We start from the raw sequence: 12,685 nt of genomic DNA, 5'->3' as shown, positions 1-12,685 counted from the left end.
ATATCTCAACTTGTTGTCCGCAGAAATCAACTTTTTACAATGATTTACCAGGATGGTGTCAAATGTCTTCTAGCTAATGCATATTTTAGATGATACTTCAGACAAGTTGCTAACGGGATGAAAAATATCTTATTATACTGGCAGATTTTTTTTTCACGAGCGTCAGAAAAATAAAACTTAAGTACTCAATAACAATCTAAGTCACTTGATAAGAAGGAGATTTCCACATGCCAAACACAGGACTGCTTCGAACTTGACGATCTCAACACAGTTTAGTATTCATGGCACAAACACGCACATGCCAGCGCATCCTCCGTCACAAACCAGAATCCAGACCCACAAAATGACAATAGTGTCCAACTCCCTCCCGCTGCGGTCCCGTTTATCTGGAATGATGCCACAGCGGCTGCTGCAATGCGAGCCCAACCCAGTGCTGTGAAGATGTGCAGAGCAGCCGCAGAGCTGGTAGCCTCCAAGCTGAAGGGTGACGACGGAGGAGAAGGAGGAAGCTAAAAAAGAAAGAGCTAAAAGACTGAAGGGCAAATCAAGAGGAAGGATAGGGGAGGTGATGAACACTGTGACAGAGGCTGCCCTTACACTGCACACCCCTCTGTCCTGTAAGGGAGGGGGATAGAGGGGTGGGGGGGGGGGGGTTGACCTGGCCCAGTCCAAATGCTGCCAGGAGGATTGGATGATCCTGCTTAGGCAGGGGTGTGCTGTGAAGCAAGCTAATGAGAGGCCTGTGTGTGTGTGTGTGTGTGTGTGTGTGTGTGTGTGTGTGTGTGTGTGTGTGTGTGTGTGTGTGTGTGTGTGTGTGTGTGTGTGTGTGTTGGCTGGCCTTGCTAAGGGGCTCCGGGTTCAGCCACCCAGGGCAATCTGCCCAGTGATGCTGAGACACATGTGACCCCTTCATACCTACGGCCCGGATTACTGTTACCACCACTACCTCTGTGAGCGTGGAAGCGTGTGTGGTTTTGTGCATGTTTCCAGGAGTGGGGAGAAGAAGGGAAAAAAAAAGAGTTGCTTGTTTCTGCTAGTGTTTCCAACATTTTGAACCAGCTCAGCCAGCCGCACGCTTTTTAAATCTCCTTCATCCTAATCATCAGCACTTCTAACAATTACTGAAATCCCAAAGTCACTTCTAAAGCTCGCGGGACTGGGGAAGTAAATTAGTTCTTTAGCTAACCCCAGCATATTTACAACAGCCCTTTACAGCTGTTATGATGTTGATGAATGTGCAGTGCCCTGCCAAATAAACTTATAATCGAGTGATAAAATAATGAATGAATTCCGAGTGGAACAACAGTCCGTGACGCCTGCCAATTTTTTCATCTCTTCTCTACGTGTGTTTGTGTGTGCGTGTGTGTGCGTGTGTGTGTGTGTTTGTGTGTGCGTGTGTGTGTGTGCGTGTGTGCGTGCGCACATTTGCCCTCGTGTGTTTACTGTCTAGTGGCAGTGGTGGTGTGTTTAATGCTCTCTTGCACATGCAACAAAGGAGATACATTAGGACCTCACACTCTTTACACATGTGTCCGACAGCGATGGGAGGGGAAGGTCGAGCCCCCCGGGGCTCATTTATGTGGATGTGTGCAGGCATCTGTTGAGCACGAGCGGCTGCAATAGATCCGTCCGCTCACATGTCTGTGTTTTCCCAGTCCAACCTGCATACCTGTGTGTCTATCTATCCGCCCGCCCGCCCCGCCCGCCCGTCGTGGCCCGGCAAAGAAAGAGAAGGAGAAAAAGATTGCAGCCTCTCCGGCCCGATTGGCCGCCGTCGCTTTCTCCTTCCCCCGGCCTTTTCCTTTCTGCCACATCAGCTGAAACCTCTTTTCACAGCTCCTGTTTGCTCTCAGCTCGTAAACGTACACACACACGCACGCACACACACACGCACGCACGCACACACACACACCTCTTTTTCACCAAAGGGAGGTCGAAGGAGGAAGAGGAAGAAGGTGGGGTGGGTGGGCGGGCGGGGCGGGGTGGGGGTGGGGGCTGCTGCCTGCTTGCTTTAACAGGCGGCTCTCGAGCAATATGCTTCATATATCCTTCCCTTCTCTTCCTCTCTTAACTACATCCTCCGAAAAATGAAAAACTACCCAGTGGATATTGTTTAATCGTTTCGCCCAAGGATGCGTGTAGGCTTACCTTGCTTCGTTATCCACACGGCCAAGGAAAAAAAAAAACTCAGCGCGTGCATTATTCATGAGGGGGGGGGAGGTACAGTGCGAGTGGATCTCACGCAGGTGAAAACGGGTGTGGAGTTTCAAACACACCAACAATCGGTGAACAGGTGTCGGGAGTGCCGCTCCTCTGATATGACACCCTGTTTGACCTACTAACACTTATTCCACTCTCAGTCCGAGCATGCCCTCGCCCAAAAAGATTTCCGGCGATCCCACGCTTTTCTCCGGTTTTTTTCTTTTTTTTTTTCTCTCTGTAGCTGAAACATTTAGCCTAGTTAGCTAGTCTGTTATCCGGCGCCAATTAGCCGGCGATTAATGAATTATTGAGAAACGGGAAGGGGGGGGATTAAATTTTAATGTGGATCTTAGGGGGAATAGTTGTATTACAAGTCACCGCGAGCGAGGAGACGCCCACCCTCAGCAGCCGTTTGCAATAATCTACAGCCGTTTACTAAAATATGGAGAAAGAGACAGAGAGAGAGGGGAAAGGGGGTGGGGGGGGGGGGGTGAAGAAAGGAGAGGAGAGGCTTTGAGCAACAGGAGGGGTGAATGAGAGGTTTTGGCCTCAAGAACAGACACTGAAATCAAACTTGCAGAAGGGCCAAAAACTACAAAACTCCATATGCTGTGATCAGAGGAGTGACCAGAGCCAACGTTCTCTCTCTGCTTGGATTTATTTTTTTGTGTGCGCGCGTTAAGACGAGTGTGACCCGCCAGCGTGTGTGTGTGTGTGTGTTGGGGAGAGGGGTGGGGGTGGGGGGTGGGGGGGGTCAGCTGCTATCCCAGCACACACTCCACCTCCACGCCGCTCCATCCCCTCATAGTCCTGGGCAGTAATGCAAGATTCGATCTTTCATTAGGGTGGCCGTGTAAGACCAATAATAGGAGATGCTGAGATAAGGGTAATGTATGTCTGGAGGGGGTGGGGGGGGGGGGGGAAGCTCTTCCCAAGGTGATCGTTCTGGTTCAGTTCCCCTCTTCCTCAAGCAGAACCCGTATTGGCACTTGAGACTTAACTGGTATTGATTTACTTAGGGTTAGGACTGTGTCTACCCTCACTCTGCTCCCTCTGCCGCTCCCTCTGTTTCTCTTTCACCTCCCGGCACCTGTCTCTGCTTATATCCCTCCCTGAACACTTCTGTCTCCTCTCTCTCTCTCTCTCTCTCTCTCTCTGGCAGGCTGGAGTAATTTCAGCTGATGGAGCCATCAATAGGAGGGCGGATATAGCACTTGACGACCCCTAAGCACTTTGATACTACATTTTTAATTCAACTTAACGCGAATCCGGTCATTGTATTTATTCCAGGAGCGAATCGGAGTTTTCCCTCCTCATTTCTGTCATTCCCAACACATTTTTTTTTTTTTTTGGGTGCGTCAGCGGCTGCCGTAGCGGCATAATTAGTGGCTGGATGTGACACATGTTTCCAATTTGCTACGTCTGGTCACTGCACTGAAAAGGGGCGGGGGAGGAGGGGGCGGGGGAGAGGGGAGTGACAGAGCGAGGTGGAGATGGAGACAGACGGAAAGTGACAGAAGGGGAGAGAACACACGGATGCAGAGGGAGAGAAAGCAGCGTCAGAAACAAGGAGAGGGATGAGAGGGAGATGAAGGTGAGGAAGAGAAGGAGGAGCAGGAGGTTGCTCACAGAGGTGGAAAAAAGATGGGAGGGAGGGAAGGGGAAGGGGGAGCGGGAGGTGGAGGACGGAAGCTGCAGGTGGACAGTCAAAACAAAAAAAAACTTCAAAGCGTGTACATCCAGCGCAGGTCTGGAGGTTAACAACGTGACAGGCCATTTACTGCACAGACGAGACGTGAACCATACGTGCACTCCGGCACCTGATGGTTACAGACTCCTGCTCCTGCTTACTTTTCGCCTCATTTCAGACCAACAAACCAGATGTGTGTGTGCGGGGGCTCGGCAAGCTCGGCCTTGGAAGACGCACGCTACTTTGGACAAGCACGTGCTCTTAGCATATTTCAGCCCACGGCCAAAACCAATTTTGCCCCGAGGCAGCCGATACTAAAGTACAGCTCTTGTCATGTAGAGAGCAAGAAGAAACAAGTGCGTGGAAGTATGTAAAAAACAACAACAAAAAAACAAGGGTGGCCAAGAAAATAAACTGAAGGAATGACTAAGCTGATTAACTATGAATAGTAAGCTTCATGAATAAGCTTCGTAGTGTACAATAGGCTTTGTATGTTTATATGAGTGAGCAAATCTGTGGAAGTGACTGCGGAGTCTGCCGTCAAAGCCACCACCCTTCTAATTGCCAGCCAGGCCCTGTTCGCTGCTAAGCCCTGACACCCACCCTTAACACTAAACTCCATTAGGAGACAATGGATATGGAATCACCTGTAAGGCCTCCGAAAGCCCAGGCTGTTAGCTTTCTCAGTGGAAATTACCCTCCCGTGTCCAACCCTGTTGGGTGAATCCACCCACTGCTGACAAAAAGCCCTCATTAAGGGCTTCATGCCTGGCTCCACAGCAGGGGCCCACGCACAGTCACATCTGTGGAGAGGTGGAGGAACCGGGCCGGCCGTATAGCCTACAGCACATTGGGCGCATTAAAAACCTGTTAGTGCCTGAAAAGGCCCCTGGTATGGGTGTGAACCGAGAATGGTTTGAGGGTGGTGGTGGGTGGTGGTGGTGTGGGTGAGCCTAGATTAGCTTTTGTGTTGTTGTTTTTTTCTGTTACAAAGTGGGTAATGTAGACAAACCTACAAGCTTTATTCTGGACCAGCGCTCCTTGCTGATACTCTGTTTGCCTACATAAAGGTATTTATCAAGTTCAAAATGATCACTGCTCTAATTTGTCCCCAGAAGCAAGGATTTACAGCAATGAATCCCCCCCCCCTCCTGTCACCTCCATACAATCCACCTTCTTTTTCTCCAGACCCAGTTCCATTCAAATGCAGGGAAACTGACAGAGGTGTGAGAAAATTGGTGTCAGTCGTTAAGGCCGGACAGCGGAGAGGTGTTTAAAATGGCATTTCCTCAGCTAATGCCTGACACCTTCTCCAGAGGAAAGAAGGGGGGGGGGGAATTATGCAAATGAGCGAGGCCAAGTGGGGCAGGCTGGGTGTTTGGAGAGAGGCCTGAGGGCCTGGGCCTGGACTTTAATCAAGGTCATGCAGCAACAGCAATTAAGAGCATCACACAAGTCTTTATTATCCTCCACACAGCCTCCATCTTTCTACACGCCTGGAGCTCCCACACAGTTTGCCAATAAGACTAACTGCAGCTGGATTATCCACAATAATCAATGTGAGGGTGACAAATTCAGACCAGCTGTGAAACAGAGCAGTGTGTGTCAACTCCAGGTGTGGACATTTATCAGATTACACTGTTTAGATGGAACTTCTGCTTGGCTACAAACAGTAATGATGGAATTATGCTATTTCGGGAGGACACTGCAACAAAGTGGCCAAATGAAAACCTAAATAAATGAATACTCATCCTGTGGTAGGCCTGCATGTGCAGTGAATTGTTGCCCTCACTCAACTTTATGCTGTTTTGCATGTCATGTTGTACTAGTAGCTGCATTTAGAGTTGCTTGCGTTCAGGCAATGTTGCCTGAATAAACTCTTCTCGGCATTTCAAGTTGCATTTCACACTTCGAACATGCAACTTCGGGAATTTCGGTTTATCCCAAGCTGGAAAACTTCAAACCTACAATCAGTCAACCTCTGAAATCTTAAATGAGAACTGTTCTTACCTTTCGTTCAGGGAATTCCAGTAGATGGGCTCCATATTGCTGGCCGTCGTCCCCAGTAAATCCAGTAAGAATACCAGCAGGATCCACAATCCATTCCCACTTCCTCGACACGCCATTTCAACCCTGACACCCATCATATGCAGACCCATTTAAAATAAAATGGGCAATATTCGCTATGTTTTCAATGCTGTTTCAAAGGAGACTCTCAAAACAACGGATGTGCGACTACAGCCGACCAGGCTATAGGTAAAGGCAGTCAAAGTGAGAAGTGAAAACCTGCTGCAAGCAACCGCATGGATCCGAAATGTCGTAGATTGGACTGGATCACAGCAAAAAAAAAAATAAGAAAAACACGCTGAAACGTGCAGGAGAAACTTGTTCAATCCGTGCGTCTGGATCTCCAAAAACGACGTTTTCAGCGCGTCCTCGCTCGTACTATTTCAGTGCCAATCCCATGACTTTCCCATTAATTTGTCATTAGTCGTCCTTTTTTTTTTTTTTTTCCGAAATAGTGCTCCTCGGCTCAAATATAACTCCACAGAATCAAAAGATTTCTGCGAATTACCGCCACCCAGGAGCTATTTCTGTTGCCTTTCGGTGCGCCCTAATTGTCTTTTTCCGAACAATGTTCCCTTGTTCTCTGTGCCGACTCTGTGTGATTTCTTTCCCATTACCTTGTTTTCTCGCCAGCAGATCTACCTTCCAACAAATCAGGGTGGACTGGAAAGAAATATTGTCTCTCTGTTGGAAGGACACAGTCGAGATCCGGCCAGAACTGTGAAGGTAAAAGCGTTTTAAAATGGAAAAGATGTCACTCGTGTCCACAGCTCCATCCTCGTGAAGACGTGTTGATGCTCGGTGGGCTCAGTCAGTGCGCATTACAATCCTCACTCGCCTCTTTGTAAAATTATACAGGCTGGTTGTAAATCCTTCACAACGGATTCGTTGATAATTTAAAAAAAAAAAAAAAAAAAAAAAAAAAATCACGATCCAAATCGATAATAAATCCAAGAGTCAATTTTAGTGTCAACACAAGAAAACTGAGGAGAAACAAACCAAAGAGCTAGAAAAGCATCTCCCCTCTAATGATAGCGTGCGAAAGGCCGACGTGAAACTTGTGAAAAAGGAATAAGATGCGAGTTATGAGCGTCAGTCCCTGCTAGAAATTGACGTCTGTCTGATTGCAGCGCATCATTTGGAGAGCTGTACGCGTCGCTTCTCGGCCGGAGGAAAGCGCTTCAGTCGTTAGCCTATCTCATCCGTCTCAAAGTCCCACTGGTTTGACTTGCCCTAATGTTCGCAGCACATTGACAGACCGACTGGCTTGTTTGAGAGGAGGAGGAGGGAAAAAAAGGGGACGTGGATGAATGGAAAAAAAAAAATCCCCATCCTCCGACTGGCAGGCAGGGCGCACTGACGGAGCGCAATTCTTCAGGCTTTTTTTTTTTTTCGGAGGGGGTGGGGGGGGGACGCGGTATCGAGTCCCTTTCAGCACCTCTTCTCTCCTCCTCCTCTTAGAGTTTCAGGGGGGCCCCCCGACTCGGACCTTTGGACTCCCTGGCGCTCTATTCTGCCTCCTTTCAAGCGCTGAAGAACACCCCCCCCCCCCCCCCCCCCCCCCCACACACACACACACACACACACACACACACACCCCTCTAAACGCTCACAACGTGCGCCCCGCGAGCTGCTCGGCAGCGCCACGGAAGAGCAAGAGCGCCCTCAACGCATTTACGGGGCATCACACGTGGCGCGGGGAGAGGATTGTGTTGGGGAAAAAAAATAAAATATCCAGATGCAGTTTTAGGAGGATATTATGCAAATGTAGGATCAAAGCTATGTCCTATAGGAGAGTTCAGGGTTCACTATAGAAGAAATATGCCTCAACATGAGCTCACTAGGACTCCCTGTGGATGATTAAAGGAAAGCTTTCAGGTCAATTTAACAGCCACAATTTTGAGTAATTTACATTTGTCAGGAAAAGACTGAAAACCAAACTCCTTCGCAAATACATCTCACACTGATCAGTGGACTGGTCCTCACCTCATACATCTGCAGCTCAGTCTAAACAAAAAGAATCCCTTCTGTGGGAGGATGTGGTCCCCTCTGTCTCCCCTGTCCTCTGTCCACCAGGTTGACAGAGCAGGGGAAGAGTCCCAGCATCCAGCAGCCGCACTTCAAAGTGGGTTCATCGGCTTGATGAGTTGCAGGACGAGCCGCGTGACAGTTCCTGCTGTGGGCCACACACACACCAGTGTTTATGCTTTGGACCCGTACAGAATTTCTCACACACACACACACACACACACACACACACACACACACACACACACACACATGCTTGCGATTGGAGGCCTGTCAAAGCTGTGGCTGTACTGCCCCCATGTGGTAGATGGAGTGCATGGGCCTGAGGGTTGGTGTTTACTTCCAGTAACTATTTTACAATATTGTTTTACATACATTAACAGTCTATTGAATTGCATTATATGATTATGGTGTTTGATCAATACTGGAGAATTAAAGTGAGGCTATATCTGGCATTGAATCTTTAAAAAAAAAAAAAAAAAAAAAAAAAAAAAAAAAATTACAAAATCTTTATGAAATGTTATTTATTCCTTTCAAAATAAAAAAACAGGCTGCTCCTTTCCTTTGAAAAACAGCGCAGTTAACGACAAAATGTCACAGAGGTGCATGAAAACATGAGGTTTTACTCACATGAACTGACAAAAATACATACATTTTTGTCACTTTCTTTCAGATTTTGGGGTTTTGACTCTACGTCGTGCTTACATGACATTTCCATCAAAGGAATTGCTCCCGTACAGAGATCTTGGTCTGCCAGTAATGCTTTAGCATAGTCATCCATCAGTTCCCCAAACTGTGGCTCAGTGCAACGCAGCTCCAGATACCAAGAGGGAGACACAAAGAGAGGAAGAGACTTTTAGAAATGTCATTGAAAATATTTTACTTCATAACAACAGAGTTGGGAAAACTCGACGCACCACAAACACCTCGCCCTGTTCCTGCACAGCCAGGAGAGAGCGAGGAAATGAAAGTGAGACAGAGACAGAGGGGAGTGCAGGGAGGGAGGGAGAGGAAAGAATTATTGGAAAGTTGTGTCTACAAAAAACAGCAGAGCCGAAGCTGGGAGCAGTTCAGTGTCATGCTCAAGGGCACTGCAGCAGAGGGATGTTACAGGGGATCAAAACCAGAGACTGTCTGCAGGCTGAGGGATAATCTACAAGCGAGACAAAAAAGTTCAGACATTTCTTTTTTGCCTCCGCGATGCAAAATTACAGCATTCTTTCAACAGGAATTGTAATTGCAGGTTAGGAGATCCAAACAAGAAACAAATACAGCAGGGAGATTTTATAAAGTCGGTCGGAGACGAAGAACGAAAGAAGGAAAAATGAAAATAAAGAGGGTGCTGTTTCTGTTGCGCTGACCTCCAGGAACCTTGGCAGGGCAGATGACAGAGCTAAATGTAGTGGAGGAAGATAGACCAGTTTATAGACAACAGCAGTTCAGAGGTGGAGTTGGCAACAACAAAACAAAAAAACCTTCTGCTCTGTCTGGGAATCTATCTGTGTGGGAAAACTGGCTGGCTTGTGCCTCTGCTTGTGTGCGGAAAGATGACGCGTTTTTTTTTTAGTTGTTTTTTTTTAAACCGCACAGCTATAAGATCCCACCTACGCCAGATATCTGCCATACTGCTGAGTAACACGCACTCTCCGCACTGATGTGTGAGCAGAAGGATGGAGCCTTGTGCGTCTCATATACGCTCGTATGTTGGTGTTTTTATTAGTGTTCATTTATTCAGGCTGACCTTATTTACTGCACCGACCTTCAACTCCTCGTCACAACCGCATCCTCTCCCTGGCGACGCTGGCTACAGTCTGCTCCAGCTGCCAGACCTCACCACACACACACACACACACACACACACACACGCACACAGACACACTGTACTCGAAATACACGCACATACATGCATGCATTTACACAAATTCGCACAGCATGCATGACTGAAAACGTAAGCAATTACAGTAAGTGCATGGTTGACATTATGCATGTAGTGTGAGGGTTGAGATACACACACACGTGCACATACACAATCACACCTAAACCGGCACAGACACCCACGGTGGCGGCAGCACAAAGACCTCAGACAGGAAAACATGCACCCTGATGGGAATGAAATTTACACCGAGGGTGGTACAGATATGTGTGTGTGTGTGTGCGTGTGTGTGTGTGTGTGTGTGTGTGTGCGTGTGCGTGTGTGTGTGTGAGGATGTGGGTCGCTGCCAGAGCATGGCACCCTCGCCCGCCTTGCAGTTGATAGATCTCAGCTGCACGTCTTTATCCTTCAGCATCTGTCTATCCCTGTGAGCTTCCTCCTCCTCTTTCTTTCTGACACGCGCACGCACGCACGCACACACACACACACACACACGCACGCACACACACACACACACACACACACACACACACACACGGAGGGCAGGGGAGAGGGGGCGGCTGTGCAACATGTGAATTGCAGATTATACGTATGGATCGTACGCAGCGATTCGCTGATTCTGCCTCAGGAAATTTGTACCTGACGGCTGACCTGTCTCTCACACACACCGACTCACATTTGCATTCATAACAGTCTCTGTGTGTTTGTGCAACTTTACCTAAAGGGATCCATTCCAACCCAAATATGACTAATTTAAATAGCTTAAACATTAAATTTCCTCTACGTACACTGACTGACACTGTCGTCCCACAATGCAAAGAACAGGAACTAACACACAAACCAAGTATTGTATTTTAAATCAAGATTTTGCTTTGTCTTGGTGAAGATTTATTGGAAATGACATCCTGAGGTCTCCCTTTGACGTCCCTCAGTGCCAGCCTTCACTTAAAAGCTTCTTCTGTCTTTCTTGTATGATTCTCAGCTGGGAAGGGATCAGAGTCAGAGCAGGAGTTCCTGGATGGCTGGACAAAAATAAAACACGAAATTCACTTTGGACACCTGAGACCGTCCCTGAAGGAGAGACATGCATGACCGCCCGTTGCCACAGGACCTGAAATCTACACGTGGGTCATTTGGCGACAAACGAAACATCTCTTTGACGGCTGAGCAACTCCATCTACAAGGGAGGGCCGAAACGTGGAGCTGAGACCTTCAGAAACACCAAGTGAACTGGTTTTAAGGTTGGTTTTTTTTGCCAAGAAGTAGAAAAACATACATTGATTTTTTTTTTGTTTTGTTGATATGGTAAGAGAATACTAAGAACAAAACGAATCCTTGTGCAGCTTGTGACATCATACAGACTGAATACACAGTAGTTGTTAGGACTTTAGCAAAAGACTGATTTTCTCAGCTGGTTTCATCCGAGAGGCCTGAAGAGGAAAACTATGTCTTATAGGGGGGAAAAAAAGCAAAGATCAGTGTTGGAATAAACTTTAAGGGAGCAGAAGATAATATTTTTTTTTTTTTAAAACATCCTGTTTATCGTGATGCTTTCCGAACTCTGAGATCTGTCGGGTGACCCTCAGAGTGGTTACAACCTACGGGTCGGTAAGCAGCCCTGTACACTATTGGAACATAACCTAAAACTGGGTCTTTGAGCTATTATAGTCTGGGGACCCTGTTCGTATTAAGGTTTGCTCAGCTACTCTAAAGGGTGGACCAATCAGTGACCGGTGGGCGTGGCTTCTTGCAAAGACATTGAAGTAGTTCGAGGAGGCAGTGGTAGACTTTCAGCACACAACAGCTGCATTATGAATCTTTTTTTTTTTTTTTTCTGAAGGATATGATTTGGAACGAGTACTACACTTAATGTCACACTTCTTTTTAATGCCTTTTCCTCCTTTTGCGAATTGCAAACCTTTTTTTTTTTTTTTTTAAACGAAGTCACATACTGTATTTGTTATTTAACTTTAGACATCTACATGTTCAGTAGGAGCAGACGATCAGAGACAAAGTACCACTGTTGGCTAACAAGAGTAGAAAATTGCCAGCCTTCTTCTTCTTCCATGTATAAGTCATCACCCGGAGGTGTTAGCTCAGGCCACCCACAATGTCACTTGAGAGGATTTTCATTATCTTCGGATTGAACTTTGTTGCAAGAATACACACACACACATACATTTCGCCACACTTGGACTTTGGCTTTCATATCCTCTGCGTGTCTCCGTCTCCCCCTCCTCTGCGTGCCTTCTCATTTTAGCAGCGGGACACCTCCTCGCTCCTCCTAATCTCCTCCTCCATCTGTCTGCTCCTCAGCCCCTCGCAGAGGTCCTCTGACCTGCCCGCACCCCCTCATCCTCCTCCTCCTCCTCCTCCTGCGCTTCCAGCCTCCTCGAGCACTGACTCCCCCTACAAAGCGCCCCCCCCCCACACACACACACACCTCCCGCCGTGGAGAGGGGGGAATGAGCGGGAGGGCGCTTGTGAAAAAGGTGCAGAGGATGGACAGACCCCGGGATTCGAGTTGTCCACGCAGCCCGAGGGCGGGCAGAAGGGTGAATTTAGGCCTTACTGCTCTCCCTTTTTCCCTGGAGTGCAATTACGCAAGCAATTACCCTCCTTGGGCATCGCAAACCCGCTAAACCGCCAAGATCACATCCAATCTGCCGGGGCCGGCTGGGATACTGGATGCTTAATGTACTTCAATGAGCTCACTCTCATGATAGCTGGCTACACGGAGATCGCCAGAGGGAACGTGTGTAGAGCAGGAAGAAGAGACTGGGAGAGGATGAGGAGATGAGAAGAGGATGAGGTGAAGGGTATGG

General features: G+C 47.8%; 1 protein-coding gene and 1 long non-coding RNA gene across 2 annotated transcripts in view; both read right to left on the bottom strand.

Annotated features, from left to right (window-relative positions):
- The window catches only part of efnb3b (ephrin-B3b), an 80,014-nt gene extending 72,529 nt beyond the window's left edge, over positions 1–7,485 (bottom strand). The window contains exon 1 of the mRNA XM_069159215.1: positions 5,903–7,485. Within this exon, the coding sequence (XP_069015316.1) occupies positions 5,903–6,051 (149 nt within the window). The 5' untranslated portion in view covers positions 6,052–7,485. The remainder of the gene's footprint in view (positions 1–5,902) is intronic.
- Positions 7,486–7,556: 71 nt separating this feature from the next.
- Positions 7,557–12,193, bottom strand: LOC138204180 (uncharacterized). Its single transcript, XR_011178777.1, has 3 exons — positions 8,693–12,193; positions 7,946–8,135; positions 7,557–7,809 (listed from the first exon to the last, which is right to left on the bottom strand). It is a non-coding gene; the product is annotated as an uncharacterized lncRNA (long non-coding RNA).
- Positions 12,194–12,685: the final 492 nt, after the last annotated feature.

This window comes from Embiotoca jacksoni, unplaced genomic scaffold, assembly GCF_022577435.1.
Source record: "Embiotoca jacksoni isolate LCO1_2020_lvr unplaced genomic scaffold, fEmbJac1.0.p SCAF_24, whole genome shotgun sequence".
NCBI classification, from domain to species: domain Eukaryota; kingdom Metazoa; phylum Chordata; class Actinopteri; family Embiotocidae; genus Embiotoca; species Embiotoca jacksoni.
The sequence above is the reverse complement of the archived record's forward strand: the minus strand, read 5'-3'. Positions and strand labels throughout refer to the sequence as shown.